Raw genomic sequence first — 26,414 nt, 5'->3', positions numbered from 1 at the left:
TAACTGCAAATCAAACAAAGCAACTCACAATGTCAAAATGGCAACATTGACATGACAATTCTTGGAGAACTAGATAATAGTACTGCATATTTTCAATGTTATTCCTCCAAAAACAACCTTAACATATAGTACTACAATAAAATCTTCTTCAGCTTCTCCGAATCATAATATATAGGAAATTAAAGAATTCTATCTCTGCCCTCGGACCATATTCAAGGAAACAACTCAACCCTTCTGATAATGTGATCAATTAGATTCCCTTTGAACTCATAATAAGATGGCTTAAAATGATGGATAATGCTTGTAGTTAATAAAGAAAGCTAGAAAACAATTTTGATGAATTAACAGCACTAATTGCAGAAAATCTTGACAAAGTAATAGATGAATAAAAGATATATTTATAATCATAGATAGCATAGTAACAAGGAGAATTTAGATAAATAAACATACCTTCTCAATAGGCATATACATACATAGATCTCCTCAACATCTGTTGTAATTTTGAGATCTATATATTGCTTGAAAAGCTCATGCAACCAACCAACGGCACTACCAAATCCGTCACTGCTGACTCCAGTAAGTACAAATATCCTAGACATCAAACACTGCAGTAGAGAAGACAGACAGCCACCAGATCCAGACAGATATATTTCAGCAAAAATAGTTAACAAGCCACAGTTGCTTATTTGGAACTTCTTAACCCATTTCGGAGGATTTCCGACCCAAAGGCCACTTAAGTCAGAGGCTTCAACTTCAGTCTGTTTATCAGACACGTCATTGATGGCTCCTTTGACAAATTCTGCTCGTTGGTGATGGCCAAGATGCTCAATAATATCTTTTCTAAATTCCTCAGGCAATTCTTGGAACACTGAGGAATCTACTTGACTTAGAGATGAGGGCATGATATCTTTCCGAGAGAAAGTAGCAGGTGCAGCAAAATCAGGAACTTCTTCCTTGTCACATCCCATTACCTTAGAAACACGCATTACTATGTCTCTTAAAATCTTAACAAAAAAGGAAAACAAATATACCAAGTAAAAACAAAACATTATAGGAAAAAAGTTTTTGTAGCTAAAATGAAATTTTCTTAGAAGTAGCAACAGGAAGCAAAGTCCCCAGAAGAATTGTCATTATCCATCCAACATGAAAAGTAAGATTGTTGTTCGCACCTTATCAGTAGTAACGATATTTGATTCCAAAAGATGTGCCTCTGAGACAGATCCCATATCCTCAACTGTTACACCTGAATTACAGGCAACATTTACAAGTAATGATAAGAAAAGCAATTTTTGTCGCAACCATACTTGACTATATATCCATCCAGCAGTTTAAAATTCAAGTTAAAACCATCATGTTACCTTCGCAACTTTTTGTTGAGGCACCATGGATGTTTGTATCGATAATTTTGTTTTTACATGCAGAAATGAAACCTAATAACTTTCCTCCATACATTTCATTAATTTCCGAAACCACTTCAGGGGGTAAAGACTCTATAACAGCCACGTCTAGATCTTGAAGAGGAGGAATGCCTGTGGAATTGTGAATGCCAGTTTCAGAGCTGGACAAGCCAGCTTGCGTTTCAATAGAGGATCCTTTCATGCTGGAGCCTGGCTGACGGAACACACCATCGGTTGGCCTCCAAGCATCTAAATCAGAGAAAGATCCATCAAATGTGTGAATATACGGCAAACCTATTTCATTATGCATGAGAGAATATCCAAACTTGAATTGCTTTACAACCACAAATGAGAAAGATAACATCCCTGTTATTCATAACAACTTATGACTGATACTAACTCAGCAGTACAACTGTACAAAGGACTACTAACTCTGGCACTCTGCAATGTATTACAGATTAGAAATTTCATTCATTCGATTGTTGCAAATGAGTACAAATTTGAACCAATAAACCAATAAGGATTGAAGAGAAAGTGAACAAAACTGCCAAGCTAGAACAGCAGATGGAATTCAATTTTCGATGGAGATGACAATTTAACGATTTGGAGTGTAAAAACTCTAAACACAACATATTTCTACTTTATAGCACATAAGATCATAGAATAGAAAGGAAAAACAAATGTTCAAGCAGATTAAATTTACAGACAAATATACTTTGGAGAAACTTTAAACAACGTATTTATTCTACCTAGGGGTGGGTCGATACGATATATCGTATCGAAAACATTGTATCGTGTATCGTATCGAAAATATCGATATGAAAGAATTTCATATCGTTTTCGTGTCGAAAGTTTCGATATATCGAATTTCGATATATCGAACTTTCGATATAAAAAAATTTCATATCGTTATCGTATCGATATTTCGATATATCGTACCGAAATTCGATATATCGTTAAATATCGACATATATCGAAAATTTCGATATATATCGAAAATAAAATATCGATATATATCGAAAATATATCGATATATCGAAAATTTTCGATATATATCGTATTTTCGATATAAAACGATATATCGCGATATAAGGAAATTCATATCGTTATCGTATCGAAAACCTACGATACGATATCGTATCATATCGAAAATTACGATATATCGAAAATTACGATATATCGAAAATTCGATAATTTTTCGATATTTTTCAATACGATACGAGCGATATATCATTTTTTCGATATTTTTCCCCAGCCCTAATTCTACCTGACTCACCACATTTTGGAAGATCGCTTATTGGGTTCTGGTTCTGCTCCTTTGCTGATGTAGAGGAAACCCAGGAAAGAATGGAATTTCGTTTGTTACCTTCAAGGAAAGAAGAAAGAACAAATCTATTTATGCAAATGCAATAGTATCCAGTCTAGCGAAAACAATTTGGCCTTCTTCACAAATGATCATAAATCCCCAAAGAAATTGATTCCATCATACCACGTTTGCTATCACCGGCTCCTTCAAGTTTTGAGACCTGTAAGCCCACACCTCGAATATCACCAACATCTGGCATTGACATAGGCATGTTATTTGTAAGAACAAAGATAACTTTCAGTAGACTAGAATTTGAAATAGACAAGTAGATACTTGTTACTTCCTCCATCCCACAAGAATATGCACTCTTTCCTTTTTAGTCCGGCCCACAAGAATATGCACTTTCTAATTACGAAAACTTTTTATCTCTAATGAGGTGGAACCCATTCTCCACTAACAATACTTTAATTACTTTTTCTCTCTGCCTCTCTTTACCAATTTGTATTAAAACCCGTGCCGATCCCAAAGTGCATATTCTTTTGGGGAGTATATTATATATTGTGCCATGGTGTCCAAAAATATTACTGATATTGCTCAAGAGTCATATATACTAGTTCTATGTAATTTCTCTCTTCCAAAACACAGCTTATCAGGGAAATGATGCCCTTGTGTACCCATAATCTTTGGAAACCAACTACTCTACTGTGTGCTAATGCATAAGTTCTAATAACAATTCCGTAAGCATTCTTACTTATTTATCCCAAGGAGACTGAAGGGAAAAACAGAGAATCACATCACAAGTCTGGATGATGATAACAACAATAACAGTATTAAGAAACAGCAAATTACCAGAAAATTTTTAAACTGATTCTCTCATTTGGGAAATGTACAGAATGATAAATAGTCAGAGCAAGTATTTTGTCTAGGGTTAAGAACACATCAAGTGTACGTATTAATATACATCATGGCAGGGCATCACAAGTAGAGATAAAAAAAAGTTAAAAGAAGTAAATTGTAGTATTATAGCAATAATTAATACCAGTCTTTCAAAAATGATCCATCCAAACAAATCAACTGAAAACACCATTCTTTACATAGTAAATTATAGTTTGTACGTAAGCAAGCACTATGAAAAACAATTGTGGCCCGTCAAGATTATTAATAAGCTTGACTACACTACCTATGTGGAAATGCCCAAAAAGCTGAGTTGCCAACCTCTGAAGCACGCCAACATCATCTGTGGCCATTGGTATCTGCATAGGAACCCTTAAATATATAAGAAACATTAAGCTGATTTCCCTTAAGAACATCAGATGAGCAAAGTTGGTACCGTTATAGCATGGCTCAGATTCTCGCAGTCCCCATGGCCCATGTACTTTACTGGCTCTCCTGCATCACTTTTCTTCTTCTTTAACTAGAATAAAGGTTGAAAAGTTGTTTAAGCATTTATGATATCAACTAATGGGCGACACATTCTATAACAGTTGCATTCGAATATAAGTATACTGTTTTACTTGAGGAAATGAGACACAACCTTGAGTGTAAAAGTTCGTCCTTGCACTCCGCATCCCTGCAATCGAAGTGCTACCTCCTTGCATAGACTTGTTAGAAAATGCTGAACCTGAATCCAGAAAACAACAGTTACAAAATTATTTCAAGTACAGAAGAATCGTAATATGATGGATGACTAACATCGTTTGCATTATTGAATCTGACACCCCAGTTTACGTCTGCACCAACAGACTTGCTTTCCTGCAGCCAAAAAAAACATAAAATAAGATACTTCCTCCGTCCCACAAAAGATGTCACACTTGTGGGACGGCACGTGATTTTAGGAGGTTTTGTTTTGTGTGTTAAATGGAGAGAGAAAATATAATTTTTATATTAATGTGAGAGAAAACTTTTTCCAGAAAAGGAAATGTGACATCTTTTGTGGGACGGAGGGAGTATGTAGGAGTATAAAACTAAAATATGATATTGACAATATCTACCTACAGGCAGTGTAGAAAAGAAGACTATTAATGGGCACCCACATGATCACAGGAATTACGTGGATGTAAACTTTATACTTCAGTTGGACCCTACCTATATGCAGTATATGCAACAGTTATGAAGCCAATAGCCAATTCTAAAAAATGCAATAAATTAGTGTAGGCCTTTGAAGTCAAGTGCATCTTGTTTCAACTAGTTGTCATGTAGCCAAGAGGCAAGTAAATGCTAACAATGCATGTGTTCTGTATAAAGTTCGCTCATGCAGGTTGGCCTAACTAAGCCTGTGTTACACACTTTACAGGGTCCAATAGAACATGTTTGTGATAGACTCCAGAACCATGTCTATCCAGCAGTGAAGGCTGTAGATATCATCAACTACACCAAGCATACACATGATAAAAAGTTGGACAAATATTAATCCGCTGAAAAACAAAGATCCATAGAATATAAAGCGTAGACCACCTTGTATTTCAGACTCGAAGAGAAACTCACCTGAATCAATCCAACCAGTCGGCTGTCTATTCCCCTACTATAGTTCCACAGCATCTCTCCAGTTTTCATTCCAAAATCCTTTTGAAGGGACTCCTGGACATGTTAAAAAGTGGAAAATCAAGAGGACTGGAATGACCACGAGAAATATCTGGATAAACATAAGGCAGAGTTGGTCAGAGTAGTACGAAGTGCATCAGAATTAGTCAAAGAAAAGCCACTCTGAATATTTTCCCTTATGGTCAGTCTGAAAAGGATGTGTACAAAAAGAAAGTGCCATAACAAACAATGCCAAATGAAAAAAACTCAGTTCAATTACTGTAAAGATAACCTTGGCAATTGGACGCAATTGGCCACATGTTCTAATTTGCTTATTCTTCAGTTTTTCTTCCAAAACATGTCCAATACCAGGAAGTGCCTTAACAGGAAGTGTGTATAAATAATCATCCACCTGGACTGAGACATGGTTAGGTAATAAGGATAAACTAAGAGTATGAATCTTGGAAGTTCTCCGATTTGATGCCAAAAACTATGAACCCTCTTGAGCAGATGCTCTTTATAAGACGAGAACAACAACTTAGTGAAGAAAAGAAACCTAGAAGGGCCGAACATACTGAAACAACTTATGTTAGACCTGTACCTTTCCAGGAGGAATATGGAACTGCCCATCAGGTTTTGCAGTTCTTGTGGCAAGGCGAGCCATAAGCATATTTTCTGCAATTCCTGCACTAGCAGTGCATCCTGTGGTGTCAAGAATCTCCTTTCTGATTATCGAGGCTAAAATCTCATAGTCCCCCACTTTTGAGTCAGATACATCTAAGAATGCTTCGTCACAGCTCACAGCCTGCCATTGAAACAACAGTTTAAAGAATAACAGGGCCATAGAAATAGCATTTCAACTGCATTGACGAGGGCAGACCTGCACTTTGTTGCAGTGATTGTGAAGAATGTCATAAAACTGATCTGCAACCTGAAAATGAAAGAATCGTATTGAAGAAGCGACATGTGACCATCATTTAACATATAGGAAAATGATTATATCTGCTATGAGCCTTCGCTTGAGTAGATACCATCTCATAAGCTTTGAAGTCATATGGAACAATTGCAAGCTGAGGGCACCTAATCTTAGCATCTTTGACAAACATTCCTGCCCTCACTCCTGGAAGAATGCATGGAATTAGCAAGAGTGCGTATGGAAAACAATGAAGAAGTGTGATTTACAGAGGACAGCCCTACCATATTCTCGGGCGGGATAATTGGCTGATGAAATTTCAGCTGTGCCACGGGGATTATCTGAATGACAGACTGCAACAGGTTTCCCCTGTAATTCAGGATGGTTCCTGATGACTACTGAAACAAAGAAGCAGTCCTGAAAACAGGCCATTCAAATAACCGAAAGTAAAATTAGGACAAACATAAATAAGTAATACCCAACTAAATACATAAGACAGTAAGATACAAATTTGGCTGGACAAAAGGGCATGAATTAACCAAATCGATTAGAAAGACATAAAGGGAGAAGACGTCATAATTTAGTCTTAGAAGCTGCTAATGTGCTTACCATGTCGATGTGTATCACAACTTTCTTCTCATTCGGTACACCAGTTTTCAGACTGGAACCCGCATTGTAGAGATTAGAAACTCCGGATGTAATCCCATTAGACAAGCTAGGAAATTTCTTACGATATCGGTGTCTCCAAGTACCAATAAAATGCAGCCTGGAACTCTGAAAGGTGTAAAATTTTTTAGAATACCATATATGTCTGATCATGTCGTTGTAACTTAGAATTCCGCACCAGAAGGCCAGAATATTTAAAGATCAAAATTTTCTAAACATCAGCAAGCAGTAAAAAATGGTTATCTGGATTATAATACATATAAACCAGAAGAAAACACATTCAGTCTGAAGTAATATCAGCAAATAAGAGGAGTGCTCGTATATTTATGAGGGACATTTAACATGCAATATTCCTAAAAGATACGTAGATGTTAGTTGGAAAAGAATAGAGAATAATATGAGCAAACTTAACCATTAACTGGATAAGAACAAAAAGGATCTACACAACATGTACTACCAGAGTTCCCCTATGCATTCCAACAATTAAATAGTTAGGCTGCCAGGGGACTGCTCATGAAGCCATGTTCACAAGGAATAACATGTTGTGCAATAGTTTAGGTTGATCCAAATGGGTGCTTTCATCTCGAATCCCACATATTCAACAAAACAATCTATTTCATATAAAATCTATCTAAACATATTAACCTGAAGCACACACTTACATACATAATGAGATTTCGGATTAAAACTGAAATTAAAGGAGAAACGAAAGCATAATATGACTAATTTCGTTTGCATCTCCATTTTATACAAAATTGTAAATTCCAGAGCATGTTACATATTGCAACTGCAAAGATTTGGTTATTGGATAACATCATTTCTGGGGCACTATGCTCACAACCTCAAACTACAAAAGATGAAAACTCAATTTTTTCAACATGTCAATTTTGCTAATTATTTAAAGGTCTTTATATAAAAAGCAAGCAGCCAAAGAAATTATAACCAAAAATGGCATAATTTTCACCTTAAAATAATTTTCCACAAAATTGGGATCTGAGATTGTTGAGTGGAGTTGATTAGTGGGCAAACAGTTTCTTGAACTTGAAGCTTCACAAGAGTTAAAATTATCAAGGCTATTGCTGCAATGAGAAACAGAAGCCTTGCATGGACTAGACTTGTACTCTAAATCAGAAATTTTCATATCTGAAGGTGAACAGTCACTCTGTTCAAGACCTTTTACTTCACATGAACTTTCTACACTACATGATGGCCCTTCAGGCATCACGCTATCAGTCTTAAGTTGCACAGGGTCAATCTCTTCTTCGTTGCAGCTTTCTGCTTGTTCTAAAGAGGCACAACCTTCATCCTTCTTAATAAATAATTGATTATCACAATCATCAACAGAAATATTTGCAATCTTTGGTGCTTCGTTGTATTGGAGAGAGAAGAAGGCAGACAACTTTGCTTGGTTACAATTTTCAGCAGCAAGTTGATCAAGTTGATAAGGAGTCCCTGGCAAAACAAAACATCCAAGTGACATGACAGCCAACAGGTACCATGTTATATCTTTAAGACCACCAAAAAGTAGTCCTGAGATAGTGGAAATCATTTGGCCTTGTGAAAATGAAGATTAATTGAAATCAATACTATATAGTAGTACTAGATTATTTCTGGGCCATTAATGACAAATTATTTTATTTAAAATAAAGAATAACCACAAAACACAAAATAGAACATAATCCATATTTAATTTCAAACAAAAACTCAATTTTAGTGGTGCTATAAAAAAATAGTAACTGAATAAATGGAAGTGCTTAAACTAAAACGTATATAATATAGATCCATAAGTTTAACCAACTATGTTGTACAGTGAAGCTTCTAAGTACTTCTCCGATGTGTTTTAAAATGGGAAGGGGGTTGGGTGGGGGGGAAATAGTGCATTGAACCAAAACCTCCTTTTCATACCGCGTTATAACAAGTATGAACCTGACATATACCAGTGACACTTACAACTAAGAAGTTTATTAGCAGCAACAGATTCCAGCAGCCACGCAGGTTTAACAATTGGAAGCCCACCGCTGAAAGCCCTACATCAATGAAAAACAATCTTTAACCAAGCAAAAAGAAAAACAGTAAGTTAGTCGGCATGATGCTCTGTACAGACTGAGGTACTGAACCTCAAATTCTTGATTTTACTGTCAGGGAGATTGCTGCAAATTATGTGTGTGACCCGATGCCTTGAAAAATAATTTTCAAAGCGACCTCCATACTTCAACATATATCCTCGGAGCTCCTGGAAAATGAAATTCGTCTTAAGATTACTTGAAACACTGTGTCGCAGTAACAGACAATTGTTTCTTCCAATTCAAAAGGAATTAAAGGAAGAAAGAGAACCTATTGATGATGAAAAACAATACTAGAAACAGTATATGCTATTCTGAGAAGTCACTGACGAAGAATACGTATAACAAATAATGCATCTTCGAAGTAAAAAAACAATGGCCAACAAGCATCAGGCTTCAAAATAACCTGACTTGAGGGAACAGTATATCCATCAACAAAAATTGAGACCCCAGAAAATATATTCCCCGAACTGGACCCACTGCACGAAGAGCTTGAAGCAGCCGCAGCAAACTGCTCGTGTAATTTCTGATTCTTCACAGCCATGTAACTAGACCAGTTAAGCAATAACCATCAAAAAACAGAAGCACTAAAGAGTTGTTATTAACAAAATTGCACCCCTCAAACAATTCACAATAATTAACATCATGATTTGCAAAATTAAACTGAAAAGGGTGCTTCAATTCACCAATATATTACAAAATCCACTCCGAACATCCTTGATTTTCACTGAAAGGTCACTCGAAAAAGGTTACACGCACTGCACAGCACCAATTACAAGGAATCACGGATTCCACGCACACAGACAAAATGAAATCTGATGTCAAACAGACAATTAACATTTTATATTAATGTAGACAAATCAGAAACCTGCCAACATCGGTGAATGGCGACTTGCGGAAGGCGGAACGAGAATTCGCCCCCCAAGCCATGCCGAGGGTTTTCTGAGCGGTCTTTTTCCTCTTGGCATCGGATGAAGAAGGGTTTGAAGACGTCGATTTCAAACTCCGTTTCGATTGGGAAGCCGAATTAGAACTCATCACTATCGCAAAGACACTGGAAAAACTCGAGTGCAAATTTGAATTGTGAAAAATCGAGAAATGTTTTCGAGAAGAATTTATATAAGAAACTGAAACTTGGAGGGGAAGAATTTAAATGACGCGGCAAAGCGGTGACGTCGTGATTTGTGTCATAGTAGAAAAAATTGGCAAAGCAAGATATAGTCGAGCGTTGGTACTGAAATTACCAACTATTTCAATTATCTCATTTTTTCTTGGTTAATTATTTTAAATTATATTGGTACTTATATTTTTTATCCCTCCCTTATCTTTGCAAACACAACACTTTCTAGTTTAAACGTGTGGGCATATTCCTTCCTTCCTTGTTTTGTTTCTATTTCTACCTTTTTACAATAAGCGAGACATTTTTGTTGAGGATTTTTTCGATGTAGTGTAGCTATAGAGATGGAGCCGTCACGGTGGTGGTTGCTGCAAAGCATCGCAAGAGAAAGGATGGCAAGCCGAGTGAGTCGAGAACGGAGCGGAGATTATTTTATTTTGTTGTGAGTAGATGGAGTAGAATTGTGGAGTAGGAGATCCCCTCCATGGAGTAGGAATTGTGGAGTAGGGGATCCACTTCGATCGAGAATTAGTCTATGTTTTTAATAAAAGTGATTGTAACCTAAATTTGACACTTAAATCGATTGTGATAACTAGGAACTGAAACTTGTATTGTCAATGAACTTTGATTGATATTCTCTAGAATTAAACACCACCAAAAAATTTGTGTTATGGTTTATGAACTTTGGCTGATACTCTCAATCGTCATACTTGACTCCAACGGCCCTCAAGATCATCCGGCAACCCCTACCTCGCAACAATAGACTTCTTCAATTTTAATTCCCTAAAAGATTCCATACTTCAATTATAGCATAAGAAAAAAAAATGAGTAATGATAAACAACCAAAATAAGGTTACATTACTAGTTTGATGTATTAATTATATATTAAAATAATAAATATAGTTAGTGAATAAGTTAAAAAGACTTATTAGCCTTTAACCTCATTTTTTTTAGTTTTATATTTAAATTTTCTTTATATTATTTTTAAAATTTGAATTAAAATATGCACTAACTACATTTATGGTTTCAAAAAAGTAAAAAAAAATATACACAAATCATAAATATATGACCACAGTATTATGCACTTTCCATGTACTATATATGCATCCATATATTTTAATTAAATGCATAAATAAACCAATTTTTTTTTCTAATCAACTAGTTTTTGATTTTACAAAATTTGATCACGTGGATTTGTTAAAAAAGAATTCAAGTAAGACACAAAAAAAATACATTATGGAAGGCACATGGCAGTAAAAATAGTACAACTATCAAATCAAAGCATTAGAAAATAGACCAACAAACTAAATTCCTGAATTCATTTTAAAAAGTGCCTGAATATCACCAGAGCACCATTCACATTATGTTGCTCCCCCTGCCTCGGCTATTAAACAAAAATTGGGGCCCAAAAAAAACATGAAAATTCCCAACCTCCAAACAAAAATTTATCTTTACATCGAATATTTACTAGTAGGTAGTACTTGTTTTCTTTTTCTTTACCCTGAAACTTTTCTTCACAAACTACATATTTGTGAACACAGAAGCCTAGTTTGATGAAACAGTGTTGACCATGCGTGCAGACGACCAGAGATCGGCTCCATTGGAGTCGGCCACGTGCAAGGTCAGATCAACCGGGACAAGGCACAGTCCCCTGCTTCTCAGATCATCCTTACTACTCTTGCAATCTATTTCATCCTGTCAAATTTCATCAAAACAATCTATTAGTACTACATATGCATAGCATACACGAATATAAGAACATAGATACATACGTACCCCGACAGATAGAGAACTATGGGGGGCGTCCGAGGAGGAGGGTGACATGTGCTGCAGATACGGAGAACAGAGGACCTGCACCTGATCGTGCAAAAATCTTATGTAACCCAACGCTTCGTGAAGCACTGATGCTGTATCCGTCTGCACAATCCCCAGCTTAGTATTAGCTTAGTATTATAATTCTATAGTTCCATACATGAAATCCAAATTAAATATGTATGTACAAAATTGTAGTTATGGAACCATTGTTGAGATATTCACATCTCACATTGAAAACATGATAAAAAAAAATAGATCAACTTAAATACACACCAATATCAGCAATTTGTTTTCGGATGAAAACTTACTAAAATTTGATTACTCAATGATTCAGGTGCATCAATTACTATAGTCGTACCCCTTTCGCGTATCAACTACGCTGATTGTTCTCCCCATACCTAGCACCCGTAAAATCTAACAACCAACAAATTTCCATACTCATAAAAAAAACATTGGGGAACAAGGGATGAAGGGACCACTTCAAGTCTTCAAATATGTGGTTATTTGACTGTATTTCCCAATAGACCAGACAGAACATCACATCACGTGTATAATTAAGAATTGTTTCACTTCTTTGAATTCACTCTCGTAAAGTAATCAAATCAATAAAATGAAATGACATAGTAAAAAAATTAAAGGCAAACAGTGATTTCAGACGATGCCAAATTCAAACCGACCTTTCCAAACGGAGACACGAGCTGCTGCAACGCCGTTATTCTCTCACCAAGCTTCTCTTTCTTAACCACCTAAACAAACAGTCAAACAGTCAAACAGTAAATTAACACCACAATTTTTACTTTTTAGATTAAATAACAGATGCATAATTTTATAATTTGGACTATAAATCAATAAAAAAGAAACAAAACAAAAATTCAAACTCACCTTTGCATGGCCGCCGGCGCCGGCAGATTTCTCCGATTTGGCCTTCTTGCCATTACTAGCCGGGACTCCGCCACATTGCCCCGCACCCCGAGTGCCCGACCCGTTTCTCTTCTTCTGCACCATCAAAAAAATTGAGAGAAAAAGAATATTTTTTTGGCAGAGTAATAAAAATGAAATAGATAATTGTGACATTGTTATTTTTGGGTGAAGGATCGATGCATGTGAATCCGGGTTTGTCCTCCATTTTGTTGGCATTTCCATAATCACCAAAACAGAGCATTTTCGGATTATCATCAAAGCCGAAGCAAGCATCCGAATCGAGACCCGAAATCTCATCGCCGAATAGAAGCTGAGAGTAGCACCCGGGAGCTAGCGGGTCCTCCCCGAACCCGGAATTATTACCCGCCATTGATGAAGAAGAAAAAGAGAGAGAGTAAAATTTCTGACTTAGATTTGAGAGAGAGAGTAAAATGAAGGGGTCTGTATGGCTATATATATATACATGTAGGTGTAGGTAGGCTAGCCTATTAATGTGTTGTGTTTTTCAACAACTGTAGCAGCATAGTAATCTCTATATCTGTATTGAAATTAGTAGAAAAACAGAGGGAGGGAGGGAGATGAGGAGACGACAGCGGGCTTCGGTATTGTCGTCGTCTCACAGTCAAAGTTCCAAAGCCACCCGACCCGAGGAAAACCGTGCTTTATTTCTCCAAAGCGGTATGGCCATGACCCGACCCGACCCGTTTTTAGGGCGTGGCAGGGTTCCACTCACTCTGGCCCACTCGTCTTGCATGCATGGCATGACTCATCGATCACATTACAATTATTTTGAATGACTTTGTGGTTTAGTTTAGCCAGATGATAACTTCTTTACTACCCCGTATTATGTTTTACTATTTCATTTTTATTATTTTTATCAAGTAGACATTATATTTCACTTACTCATTCTTCTAATATTTTATAATTAAAATAATATATAAAAGTATGATTCAAATCGAATTTTACTAAGTTTTTATTTCACTTTTAATATAAAATTAACCAATTTCTTAAAATTTAATAAAAAAAAAAATGGGACTTTTAATAGAATTCGGAGGGAGTACTAATGTGTTTAGAGTGTTTGTTTGAATTCATCGTTGTGTAGTAATGTGCATTGAATGACATTTTCATTTTATAAAACTCGGTTCGAATCTTACAGGCGAGTAGTAATCTGCATTGAATGACATTTTCATTTTATAAAACTCGACGCGAATCTTACAGGGGGTAAAGAAGAGCGGTGGAAAAGGTTTGTAAAATATATATTCTATTGTTACATGGTAATGTGTATTGAATGGCATTATCATTTTATAAAACTCGGAGCGAATATTAAAGAAATTAAAAATGGTGGAAAAAACTCGGCATGAATTTTAAAGAAAAGTGGTGGAAAATGTTAAATGAATATAAATTATATTTTTATATAATTAATTATATGACAACGTGAATAAATAAATCAATAGAATTAAAGTGATTATTATTTATTAAAAATAATAAAATTAAATATGATATTTAATGATATAATATATACTTGAAAGTAACAATATACTACTATTCAAATAACTGATAGAAATAAGACCCATCCGGTATTTAAGATGCATTAATGTGTGTTCATGATTTATGGTTTATGGTTTACTGTCCCGAAAAAGTAAATTCAACTTTTGGGATAAATTACTTTCGGTGATTATTCATTTTACTTATGTCGTTTTATAAATTAAGTAGAGCATATCTCAATTTGGTGAATTTGTCTTTCTCTCTAGAAAAAAGTTTATATAAGTACCAAGTACCTTGCATTTAATTATTTACAGGAGTAAAGGGATTTAAGGGATGTAAAGAAATTAAATAATACATTGTCAGCACATATATGTAGAGTATCTAATAAAATAATACGGCATACTTGCATTGCAAGAGCATTCACAGTGGGCGCCCTGTAGTCCGCCGTATAATTCTATTTTTCGCACATTAGTATTCTATCCTTTAACCCATTCACCTACAGTTAAACGTCCTATAGCCCGTCCTATAATTTTAACTCCTATTTTATATTTGTTTTTTATTTTTTATGTTTGCAAATATATCAATTAGCAAGAATAAAAATATAAAAACACCACAAATTAAAGGCATATACTATTGTCAGTATTTATTTTTATATTTTATATTTTATGCTTGCAAATATGAAAATCGTCGGAATTCATTATTGAATTTAGAGAGAAATTGAGATGGGAAGAGAGTGGAGTAAAAGGTGTGAAATGAAGTAAAAAAAATGGTGATATATATAGAAGAAAATAAAATATAAAATAAAAAATGAAAAAATGTGTGCATGTCCAGACTATCGTCCTTACCCCTTACAAAGGGGCGGACAATAGGTCGGACTATGCACAAATGTGTGCCTAGTCCGCGGACGATGCATAGGGTGTGGACTAAGAAAATCGCATAGGACGTGGTGCTGCAATGCCGCCCGATACATAGGGCGGGCTTTAGGCGCCCCACTGTGGATGCTCTAAAATATGCGGCATATTATTTAATTATATAATGTCTGGCTAAAAGGCCATTTAAATTAACTAATTAAGATATTATAGTGATCCATTCGGCACATATAAGCGATGATAAGCTCGCGGTATTGCTACTAAAAGTAATTTAGGGTATGCTATCATGAGTCTCTTATAAGAAAATGAAACTACTGACAAGGAGAACTTTAAGACAATTAATTGAAAAATTAAAATTAAAAAAGGTAGTCTCTCCGTCCCAAGAAAGTTGAGTCGTATTCCATTTAGTCCGTCCTTACAAATTAGTTGAGTCATTTTCCTTTTTAACAAAAAGACAAAACATCTAATCTTATTTCATCATTTACTTTACTCTCTATTATCTTTACTATTTTTCCATCTCTCCTATTTATTTAATATAAATTCTTAATCTCCGTGACCAACAGTTTTGTATCAATTTTCTTGGGACGGAGGGAGTACGTAATTACTAATCCCTCTCCGTCGGCGATTAGGAGCCCCGTTTTTCTATTTAGGTCCGTCCACAAATATGAATACTAGTTCATTTTTATAAACGATAATAAACTATATATTTCACAAACACATTCCACTCATATATTTTATTTATAACTAATACTAATTGAAATTCATTTCTACTAATTTTTTTCCATCAATTTTTCGGTAAACATATGCCGAAAAGAAATAAGACTCCTAGTGATGGACGAAAGTAGTACTCCAACATATAATTAAAAAGTTTGAATTTTTCACTAGTAATTGAACTCTATATACTTTCCCAGTAGTAATACTATGATTTACTAGTAATTTCTTTAGGGACGTTAAATATGAAAATACAAAATTATGTCTCCAAAACAAAATTAAAAAATGGGGACACGTGTGGGGGGGGAAAATGAGTGAAAGCGACAAACAGTCTTTTCACAAATAATTAATGTATTAAAATGAAAAATGCAGATCTATTTCTCCAACACAGTCCTCGTCTCACGATCTTCTTCTCTCCAACTTCCAAAGCAATATGCATTTGACCACATTTCTTGATGCTCGTTTTCTATATTTCAAAGGAACTTTATTTTATTTTTTAATCGTCTCAGCGCTATCGTTAACTTTTTAATGTGCATCTTTCAAGTTGGTAACTGCGCTGTGCCTGTGTGTGCTCACATTAAAGCGATGAATGGATTGATTCTGATTTTCATTTCTCTTTACAAATGTCAAATTGGGATCTAATTATGCAACAAGGGCATTTCATTCATCCCTGATACAAATAATATGATAATGACAATCTTAATTAGATGTACAATTACTACGTACGGTATTATAATTAGTGGGAGGAGTATGATTAATTATAAGTTGAATGGAATCATAAAGTAGGATGATTAGTGTAATCAAGTTTATCTGAAATTTGAATGAAAATGGAATCATTAAGTAGAGTAGTGTGATGTATATCATGTATTCAAAGTTAATGTAATAGTGCTTTCTTAAAAGGGGCATGCTCGATGAAGAATATCTTGACAGCTGATGAAGAATAGAGTATAAGAGCATCTCCAATAGCGGCTAGTCCATCGGCCAGTGGTGTATCCAGAATTTTGAGTTTGAGGGTACGAATGATATTACAATGAAGCATAACTTTAAAATCTTACTACTAATTATTTTCCCTTCTTTTTATTCAGTTCTTTAGTAAAAATGTTTATTTTTTAAAATTTTTATGCATAAAAAATTGATTAACCTATTGTATCACTAATATTTAGATGACTTCTCTTAGATTTATATACTTATATTATTAAAATTTTATTTTAGCTTTTGTGAAATGTGCTCTCTTTACCAAAAATAATCCTTTCACTTATTCGTGCAAAAGTTAAATTCTTGAAAAAAGGACATAATGCATGCTTATATTTTCCAATAAAAAAATTATTTTAATTTATAGAAGTCTAAAAAACAAAGCCAACAGAACTAGGGAAGAGTTGAAAAAATAAGACAAAAAGACAAATTTATTTAAAATATAAAAATTAAAAAACAAAGCCATAAAAGAGAGTTTAAAAATAAGACAAAAAAGATACATTTATTTATATTATAAAAATGAAAAAACAAAGCCATAAAAGAGAGTGTAAAAAATAAAAAGGCAAGTGGATGAAAGTTACAGAAACAAGCGATTGGGGCTAAAAGGGAATCAAACCCATGTTCTTGCTTTGCAGGGGAAGACGAATACCACTAGACCATTTATATTTTATGTTAGAAATGGGATTTTAGTAGTATATATTATTGGAAGTTTTGGGGGTACATTGTACCCCCTTGTTCCTTACTGGCTATGCCAGTGCCACCGGCTAGCTGATTCGCGTTGCTAGCCGGTCGGCTAGCTGAACTATTGGAATCGGCCAGTGCAAAATCGGCGAGAGATTGGGCGAGCGCTCGCCGATGCGCTGGCCGCCATTGTGGTGTGCCGATCGGCGAGCGATTGACCAATGCTATTTTTTAAATTTTTTATATTTATTACATTTTTTTAATGTATTTTTTTATGCATTTTTTTATTGCATTTTATTGTATTTCTTTATGAATTTTTTTAATTATGTAATTTTTAAATAGGGATACAGATGGCGGGCTAGGCCCAATAGAGATGAAAAGAAGTTCATATTCAATTTTCTAAATTGTTTTGTACCATTAAAATTCCAATAAATTTCAAATTATACTTCTGTAGTAGTACTCTATTTTTTTTTTATTATATGTTCACCACATATTAATATTTAGAAATTGGCAACTATACAAATATTATAATTTAATTCACTACTTTTGAAAGTTATGAGATTAATAAAAAATTAACCAAAATTATGATTCAAATTAGTTAATTTTGTCCTTATTAGATTTTATACATTTAATCTTATTTAAATAATTAAAATAATTTCTATCGATATTTTAAATTAAAAAGGGGAAAATATGAACCGAGCTACCGCCTACCGCAAAATTACCAAAATCATTTCTAAAACCCTAGACAAAAACCCTAGCCCTTTCCCCAAATTCACAAGAACTCTACAACAATGGCTTGGCGTGGTTCAATTTCCAGATCTCTCATCCCCACCGCAAGGGCTGCCGCCTTCCGCTCTCCGCCGCCACTCTCCGCCCCAACCCGCCTAATCCATTCCCCGATCGTCGCCCCTCGCCTCCGTCCTCCCCGCCTCTCCTTCTCCAACCCTAGGTCAGATTCAATTTAATCCACGTTGCACCAGAACTGCTACATTTTTCTTGCTGAATTGCGTCATTGTCCTACCCTAATTATTGCATTGGATATTTTGTTTATCGAATTATTGTTGACTTTATGAAGTTTTTGATGTTACAGGACACTGGGAGAACTAGGATGTGCGCAGTCGTTGCTTCCATTGAGTAGCATGGCGGGAGTGCAGCTGACTTCACATCTGTCTCTCAACGTGCGGGCTTTCTGTGAGCTGTCCCATGGTACCTTCCGCCGTTCTTGTCAAGATCGCTAATAGTTTCTTTGTGAGTCAAATACTGTTGTTTGAGGATTGTCATCGTGATACTTAAATGTTCATAAAGGAAATGGAATTTTCCCTTTTCTGAATCCTGGTATTAGTGTAACTACGTGCAATCACCTATGAGATAAAGGTTGGGGTATGTGGTTTTATGTAACTTTGTTGAATTTGGTTGATAAAGAGATTTGGAATGATTGGGAATTTGGGATTGATAGGGAGGATTGGAAAAGATGGGTGATTTCAGCAACGCTTCCCGGCAATCAAAGGCTCCCTCACTCTACCCTGTAGGTTAATTGTCAATTCGTGCAACAAAGTGAGATAATAGAAGACACTGGATCATGCCTTTTAAGTTTATTGTTTTGTAAAATCTGTTTGTTATTAATTTTTGACAAAATGTGGAATATATATAGCTGGGGCCGAATATGATTAATCTTAAAACACTGTGATCTTCCGAATTCAATGTCGTTCTGAAACTTGTATTGTTGGTTGAGTCTATGCTTGTCATGTTTGTATCTGTGTCTGTGTGTCAATATTATATGTCTAGAGTACTGCAAATTGAACATTTTCTGGGAATGCCTTATTTCTCAAATGTTCAAGAAATTACTTGTATGCTAATTAATGAAAAAGGTTTGATACACATGGATGGCAGTAGCTTCTTTCTAATTCCTTTTTTGCCATAGTGCAAAATGTTTCACTGAAATCAAGGAGATTGAAGTCTTGTAGTTATACTCATTAATCTTGGTGGTCTTGTATGCCTAAAAATGGAACAGAAGGAACTAATTTTTTCTGGCTTGTCCTTTTCCAAATTGTGTAAGTAGAAGAATGGAAAGATCTTAATTCTTAATCACAGTTCCATACACACTCTGGCGTGATTAGATTGGAGTTTCACACAATCACACTCACTTTCTCAATGTCTCTTTTGCACCACTATCTTATTCACAAGTAACAAGTGGCTGTACATAGTTCATACTGCGCCCCCTGCCTCAGAGTGCTAAACACCTCAGCAAACACTTAAGTTAGCTCTCTTATAGTAAAAGTTAAACACAGTTTCAGACTGTTTCTCTGCTGTTGTCATTTACTCATCTTACACTGTTGCAGGTACTTGAATGTATTTCTGGGTCTTGCGCAGAAGGAGCTCAAAGATCTGGGTCTTATCGTTAGGGGTGTCTTACTGGAACTTTTCCTCATTACATAGGAAAAACAAATAAAGATATGTCCTTCCCTCCTTGCCTTTGCTGACTGAATTGCAATTAATGGCTCAATGTCTTAAATTCTGAGACATTCAAAAATTGCTGCATTATATATGCATGCATATGCTTGACCTGTATATTGGAGTTTGAGTCATGATGCTCTTTAAACTTTTGTGTTTACAATCCAGAGAACTGGCTATACAGTTGTCAATTTTTTATTTTCCCAATTAATTTGAAGTTTTACTGTTTTTTCTACACCACTCTACCATTAGTTATACGTCTAGTGCTGGCTGGCTGGGATGTCAAACTCACCACTCTCTTAAGCTATTTTGTTTTAATGATCACCATTTTAGTTGGCAAAAGATAGTGTTAAATTCTACTAGTTACTCTATATAGCAGGGGCCTAGGGTGACTGTGGAATCTATTTTGGATTCCTCTAAGATGGTTTTACTTCTATAACTTATGGTATATTCGACTAAGCTTGCCTTCATCTCATGACCAGTAGTTCAGCTATATCCGCCAGTTTCATAGACAGGGAATTGGTTAAGAAGGCTGGGTGCAATTTGTGATATAAAGAGGATTAGAGAATCGTCTTGTCAATTGCAGAATATAATTCAATCCAAAAAATAAAGTACTGCTGTTACTAAACTTTAAAGCTTGACATGTTAGATGTTTCCTGGAGTGGGAATCCATAAAAGTAACTACCTATAGCCAAAGAATATAATCATATACTGTGTAGCCACCCACATATATGGATTCAATTATATTTTGACCATAATAAACTTCCCAGCAACTTTTATGAAGTCCTGAGGGAATTATGACATCGAACTAGTTACCCAAATATTGCTCAACTTGAAATCTTGAATTTTCCTTTCATATACTTTTTAATATTGTCAAAGACTCAATAGGAAGTACAGTTTTGCTAGGAGATTATTTCGGATGCCTTCCCCACCAATTATTATGCCATACACATGATAAAGTTTATACTATATCTTATCTTGGAGCGATCGAGTTCATTCGTACAGCATCAATAATTCGTATATAGGCTCTAGACATGTTAGGACTCAGGTGTCCAAATAAAAGAACCAAAGGAGGTCAGATACCTATTTATATTTTGGTATTTGTATTTTATTTGTGAAGGTGTGGGAGGCCAATTACTATTTGGGATCAAAATGGGACCTTTCAGAATCATGCGTAAGTACAACCAATTAAATAAATAAATGATAAGATAACAAGCAAAAAAGTTGGAGAGAGAGAGAGGGAGAGGTGAAGAACCGTATTTATACTCTATCCAATAGATTAGATTGAGGGTTAGACCATGTTCATCAGCAACCATTCAACCCAATTCAACCCAACCATCCACTTTTTCAATATTTAATTCATTTCTATCTCCTCCACATCATCTTCCACATCATTAATATTCATCCAACCCAACCAAATATATATTCATGGTTTATCAATGACCACCCAACCATTCCATTATATATTATTTTTTAACAATAGTATTATTATATGAAACGTTTATTATCGAATAATAAAAATTATAAAAGAACATAATAAATGATAAACTAAAAATTATAAAAACATTGAAGTTCGGGAAATAATCTTGGGAACGATTGAAAATTTGGGAAGAAATGAAATTTTGGGTCGAATAAATATTTTGAGAGTAAGAGAATATGTTATTCTCATCATCATCCAAGATGAACAACAAATAGAACTAATAAATAATAAATTATAGTACAAAAGAAAGAAGGATTATATGAAGAGAAAAGATAAGATTTCTTTTATGCAAAACTATAGCAAATGTGGTCTCTATTTGTAGAGGACGAAAAATTATAAATTTTGGTATAATTTTTATAATTTTTTAATACAACATATAAAAGATAAATCAATTTAAAAAAATAATAATATCAACCAATGAAATTGTGCCATGTGGCACAATTTCATTGGATGATTCATAACATATTTGGGAGACCGCCTAGTTGATGGTTGGCAACCAACAGACCTTGGCCGAGGAGAGAGACCAACCACCATTTCAATTCTTCTTTTTTTTTTTTAATTGCAAAATGAGGTAGAGGCCGACCACCCCACCGATAAACATGGTCTTAGAGTCAATGAGGCTAAATGATGAACCGTATTTATATTATTATAAAATTATTGCAACATTACATTTACATGAGTTTCTTTCTACTAGCATTTTATTTATACACGGTATTTATGGTAGAGTGAACTACATAAATGGTACCTGGTCTTTCACTTTCGCACGTAAATGGTACTTGATCTTTATTTTATATCGTTTTTGGTATCTATAAATCACATTTTTGGTACCTGATGCAATTTTCTTCCCAAAAAGCCCTTTAAACAAATATATTTTTCCATTTATGTCATAGAGGGTATTTTGGGCATCCATAAAATTAGTACCAAAAGTGATATTATAATATCTTCTTTCATTCTCCTAATTCTTTATACTATTATTATTAATTAATATTAATATTATTATTTTGATGTTATAAATTAATAATTAATTCATTTTTAATATCATTCAAATTAACTTAAATATAATTATAGTTATAATTATATTTAATTATTATAATAATAATATTATTATAATACTATAAACTAATAGTAATTATTAAATAATTGTAGTATAATTATATAAATTATGAATCACATAATATTATGTAATAATAATAATAATAATAATAATAATAATAATGCTATTATTATATTATTAACTAATCAATATAGCCCTAATAAAAATTTAACATTGTGAACTGTAATGATATAAAAGTTGAAAATTATTAGTTAGGTGTTTCAACCTTAAAATGAGTATAAAATAATCTAATAAAAAATATTTAATTAATTTAATTACTTTAAATAATTAATTTAATTAGGTATTTTGTTTTTTATGTATATAATGCAATAAGATGTATGTATAAAACACTAAAAAGAAAGAAGAAAAAGAAGAAAAAAGAAATAAAAAGGAAGAAGAAACATAAATTAAGGAGAAAAAAAGAAAAAAAGAAAGGAAGATAAAATACTAAAAAGAAAAAAGAAAATGAGAAAAAATAAAGAATAAGGAACTAAATAAGAAAAGAGAAATAAGAAAGGAAGAAAAAATAATCACATATTTGGTACCATTTAATTGAAATTTCCAAAAATATCCTCCATGAAAAAAAATTCACATATTTGGTACCTAGGGTTATTTTTGTCACTGGGTACTAAAAACGATATAAAATAAAGATCAGGTAGCATTTATGTGCGAAAGTGAAAGATCAGATACCATTTGTGTAGTTCACTCCTTATAGTATTAAAGCTATGTTTGTATGGATATGAGTTGAAAGAGATGAATGAAATTGAATATTAGTATAGTAGTTAGGACAATGCATAAAGCAATGATGTGGAAATCTGACTTCGAAGTTGTGGTCTTGACCTAGTGGAATTCCCAAGTGTTTCCATTTATGGCTTAAAATCAGACAACTCTTGGTGTTCAAAACAGAAAAGTAAAGTCTAATCATCAAACATAGGAACGTCGTTTGTCTAGAGCACAAGATGTATTCTGTAAATAACTAATTTTATACAGATAATCTTGCAATAATTTGTAAAGATCTGATGATACTTTTGTCAAAATTTATATCCGTGTAAGTGAAAAATATAATCATTATCAAGCTTCTTGAATTTTGCATATTCGATTAAGAATTAGAATGACTAATATTATCTCTCATTTACTCATCCAAGATGTAGGCCAAATGATAGTTGCTACTTGCTAGTGAAACCTTCAAACTAAAGTAGTGTCCAACCAAGGTTGAGTCATCACTAATATTATCTCTCATTTACTCATCCGAGGTTTGAGTCATCACGAGGAAATGATGAACTATTATTGATATTTTTGAAAAAAACTTTAAAATTTCTTCTCAGGTTGCAAGTACAGTACTATCTCAACACAACAATTATTAACACGAAAACTAATTAATTACATATACTGCCAACAATAGGCGCGCCCCACATAGATTCTCATGTTTCCAGCACAGATCTAATTAAAGAAAACTGGTTTAAATGCTCCATAAATATTTTGTTACTTTACCTAATTCTCAGTAACACTTTTGTTTCTTATACAACAACCATAACAATTAACAGTGAAACAATTAAAACGTTGAACTGGAGTTGATGCATTTTATTTAAACACTAAAATTAAGAAATACTATGTATTTAATGGGTTAATTGAAGAAGAATAAAGTAGATAAATGAACAAAAGATAAATACCAATTGAAGAGAGGCTAAATTAGAAAAAAGAACAAAGTAAACATATTGATTTGTACCGTAAAAGAAAAATAAGTCAACTATGCGGACAACCAAGAAAATGAATACGAGTCAACTGCTTTCACCACTACCTCCTCCAATTTACACTATATCCGGAAACAATTAAATGTATTGTGTTTTTATCGTAAAAGAAAATAATTCAACTGCAGTGGATAACCGATCAAAAGAATGAATACGAGTCATACTCTTTCGACCGTACTACCTCCAATTTACGCTACATCCGGAAATAATTAATATTACTATTATTTTGGTTCCATCATTCCTCTAGAATAAAACATGATATCTACTGGCTCAGAAGCTTGCAGATAAGTTTTATGAATTAATTAGACACATAATCCCCCAATTATTAAAGATGGCACAAAAACAGGTAGTAGGCAAGAATATATGATGGCAGGCAATATATAGATAAAGTAGTGAGTATGACATGACTAGAAATGGATCCAATTAAATGTCCATTGATAGTCAACCTTTAGCTTTTCCAAAGAGCTCCAATGGAAGTTGATGTAGATAGAGTATTAGTGGGGAATCTCAATCTCAACAGCATACATACATAAACTCATTAACACATACTCACATAGTTAACAAAACTATATATATATAAGTATATAACACCCTATAGCCCAATGTAGTTGCTCTCATTCAACAAAAACCCTAAATTATTAGTACTTAATACTTCAAAGATGGAAGAAGCACAAAAGCAAGATGAAGGAGGGTGGCTAAATTTGAGTGGGACTAGCACTACTAGTCCTCCTCCTGCACCTCCAACAGAAGCAAGGAAGACGTTCCCGTGCAACTTCTGCAGGCGAAAATTCTACAGCTCGCAGGCGTTGGGAGGGCACCAGAATGCTCACAAGAGGGAGAGAGGTCTTGTCAGACATTATCAGACAGGAAGGATTGTGATGGCAAGATCACTTGGTGTGCAAGCTCACTCTCAGATTCACAAGCCGCCTGTATCAGGCCGGGCTGAGGAGGGAAGGCCGGGCTATGGAGTGGGAGGCCATGTCTTGTACGAAGCAGCGGATCATGCAGTTTGGCCGGGGAGTTTCAGATTCGGACGTCAACAGGCGAAGGAGGAGGAGGAGGATGTTCTTGATTTAAATCTTAAACTTTGAAATTATTTTATGTTGGAGTAAGAATTAAGATTACTTGTAGTATTTGAGTGATGTAACGTGTACTCTTTCAATATGTTTAATCTATTGAAATACTTCAGAATTGTAGATGTTGCACATTCTTTTTCCTTTATAGGATCAGTGCCCTAATTAACAATGTAATACTCATCCTCTTGGTTGAAATTGATCCCTCTTTGTTTGAAATCATCACAACCAGCAATTTGAGGTTATGGATATTACTTAAGAAACTAGAAGTTGCGAGTCTGAAAATGATGGAAAGTCAAGAAAAAAAGTTGTGAACGAAAACGACAATGAAATGGCTGGATTTGAGGGTTCCACACATCACATTAAATTATCCAATTCACACTCAGCTTAGTTAGTGATAGAATTTGATTTGGGTCATGTACTAATTTACTTATTTATTTTGTAGCACAAATTCGGAATCATGCATAATTCATAAGAAATGAGTGTTATGTTGAGAGTGACATTCAATATTAATCACAATCTATTTTATTTAATCTTTCACATGTTTGCATTTTCGAATTTCAAGTCTTCAACTCTTCTTAATTTAACATTTAAATTATTACATGTGCATTTTGAGGAACAATATATAACACATAATGGGGCAACTACACTTTGTCGTCTTCTCAGCATACAGGGTGGTCCAAGCATTATTATTATTGATTAATTTTATTTTTGCTTTGTAGATAATTTAATTGTTATAGAATAGGAGTATGCTTGAAATTAACATAATTTTATTTTAAATTCTCTTAATATTACCCAGCCGAATTATATATACAAATTCGAAAAAAAAATACAACCTCAACACACTATTGAAAAGGAATAACGCTGCTGCTCATGAGAAGCGATCATTTTTTTATAATATTGGTATCGAATAATATAAAAGAACTTAAATAAGGCGATTTACGAAAAAAGCAAAAAACTATTGAGCTCAAAAAGATTAACATGTTTCAAAAATAACATTATAAAGATTAAAGATAAACCCCTTATTACATTAATGGGGCCCAACTGGCTCTTATCCCACCATTAATGGCTACTTTCCTATAACTCCAAATAGGAAACAACCTATTCATTTTCCCTCTTTTACCAACACAACT

General features: G+C 34.1%; 4 protein-coding genes across 6 annotated transcripts; 2 read left to right on the top strand and 2 right to left on the bottom strand.

Moving 5' to 3' along the window:
- Positions 1-896: 896 nt before the first annotated feature.
- LOC125213383 (DNA repair protein REV1) lies at positions 897-9,966 on the bottom strand. Its single transcript, XM_048113898.1, has 21 exons — positions 9,734-9,966; positions 9,272-9,413; positions 8,920-9,035; positions 8,753-8,829; positions 7,767-8,254; positions 6,746-6,910; positions 6,421-6,553; positions 6,255-6,343; positions 6,104-6,154; positions 5,825-6,028; positions 5,516-5,635; positions 5,188-5,280; positions 4,396-4,455; positions 4,238-4,324; positions 4,034-4,117; positions 3,884-3,956; positions 2,887-2,955; positions 2,674-2,763; positions 1,359-1,646; positions 1,170-1,243; positions 897-988 (listed from the first exon to the last, which is right to left on the bottom strand). The coding sequence occupies exons 1-21, from the start codon at positions 9,901-9,903 to the stop codon at positions 986-988; spliced, it is 2,676 nt and encodes an 891-aa protein (XP_047969855.1). The 5' UTR covers positions 9,904-9,966; the 3' UTR covers positions 897-985.
- Positions 9,967-11,274: 1,308 nt separating this feature from the next.
- LOC125213384 (transcription factor bHLH113-like) lies at positions 11,275-13,254 on the bottom strand. The gene is made up of 5 exons (XM_048113899.1): positions 12,870-13,254; positions 12,680-12,793; positions 12,475-12,543; positions 11,759-11,899; positions 11,275-11,677 (listed from the first exon to the last, which is right to left on the bottom strand). The coding sequence occupies exons 1-5, from the start codon at positions 13,086-13,088 to the stop codon at positions 11,528-11,530; spliced, it is 693 nt and encodes a 230-aa protein (XP_047969856.1). The 5' UTR covers positions 13,089-13,254; the 3' UTR covers positions 11,275-11,527.
- Positions 13,255-18,153: 4,899 nt separating this feature from the next.
- LOC125211600 lies at positions 18,154-20,122 on the top strand. 3 transcript variants are annotated; one of them, XM_048111466.1, is made up of 4 exons: positions 18,154-18,385; positions 18,527-18,642; positions 18,893-18,961; positions 19,776-20,122. In XM_048111466.1, the coding sequence occupies exons 1-3, from the start codon at positions 18,228-18,230 to the stop codon at positions 18,913-18,915; spliced, it is 297 nt and encodes a 98-aa protein (XP_047967423.1). In that variant the 5' UTR covers positions 18,154-18,227; the 3' UTR covers positions 18,916-18,961; positions 19,776-20,122. The 3 variants fall into 3 exon arrangements, with proteins under 3 accessions (XP_047967423.1, XP_047967424.1, XP_047967422.1); XM_048111467.1 differs by lacking the exon at positions 18,893-18,961; XM_048111465.1 differs by lacking the exon at positions 18,893-18,961 and having other exon boundaries at positions 18,527-18,684.
- A 2,974-nt stretch (positions 20,123-23,096) lies between these two features.
- Positions 23,097-25,399, top strand: LOC125216213 (zinc finger protein 4-like). The gene has a single exon (XM_048117870.1). The coding sequence runs from the start codon at positions 24,868-24,870 to the stop codon at positions 25,297-25,299; it is 432 nt and encodes a 143-aa protein (XP_047973827.1). The 5' UTR covers positions 23,097-24,867; the 3' UTR covers positions 25,300-25,399.
- The last annotated feature ends 1,015 nt before the right edge of the window (positions 25,400-26,414 follow it).

The sequence above is a fragment of the Salvia hispanica genome, chromosome 3, assembly GCF_023119035.1.
Source record: "Salvia hispanica cultivar TCC Black 2014 chromosome 3, UniMelb_Shisp_WGS_1.0, whole genome shotgun sequence".
In the NCBI taxonomy this organism is placed as follows: Eukaryota; Viridiplantae; Streptophyta; class Magnoliopsida; order Lamiales; family Lamiaceae; genus Salvia; species Salvia hispanica.
This window is presented reverse-complemented; position numbering and strand designations above follow the sequence as displayed.

Excerpts from the sequence above, each read along its gene's own strand:
- LOC125211600 (XM_048111465.1), top strand. The coding sequence starts at position 18,228 with ATGGCTTGGCGTGGTTCAATTTCCAGATCTCTCATCCCCACCGCAAGG. Across the intron at positions 18,386-18,526 it reads CTCTCCTTCTCCAACCCTAG|GACACTGGGAGAACTAGGAT; the intron begins GTCAGATTCAAT and ends TTGATGTTACAG.
- LOC125213383 (XM_048113898.1), bottom strand. The coding sequence starts at position 9,903 with ATGAGTTCTAATTCGGCTTCCCAATCGAAACGGAGTTTGAAATCGACG. Across the intron at positions 6,155-6,254 it reads ACTTCAAAGCTTATGAGATG|GTTGCAGATCAGTTTTATGA; the intron begins GTATCTACTCAA and ends TTTCATTTTCAG. Across the intron at positions 5,636-5,824 it reads TCCATATTCCTCCTGGAAAG|GTGGATGATTATTTATACAC; the intron begins GTACAGGTCTAA and ends GTCTCAGTCCAG.
- LOC125216213 (XM_048117870.1), top strand. The coding sequence starts at position 24,868 with ATGGAAGAAGCACAAAAGCAAGATGAAGGAGGGTGGCTAAATTTGAGT.
- LOC125213384 (XM_048113899.1), bottom strand. The coding sequence starts at position 13,088 with ATGGCGGGTAATAATTCCGGGTTCGGGGAGGACCCGCTAGCTCCCGGG. Across the intron at positions 12,794-12,869 it reads CTTCACCCAAAAATAACAAT|AAGAAGAGAAACGGGTCGGG; the intron begins GTCACAATTATC and ends TTGATGGTGCAG. Across the intron at positions 11,900-12,474 it reads TCGTGTCTCCGTTTGGAAAG|ACGGATACAGCATCAGTGCT; the intron begins GTCGGTTTGAAT and ends GGGATTGTGCAG.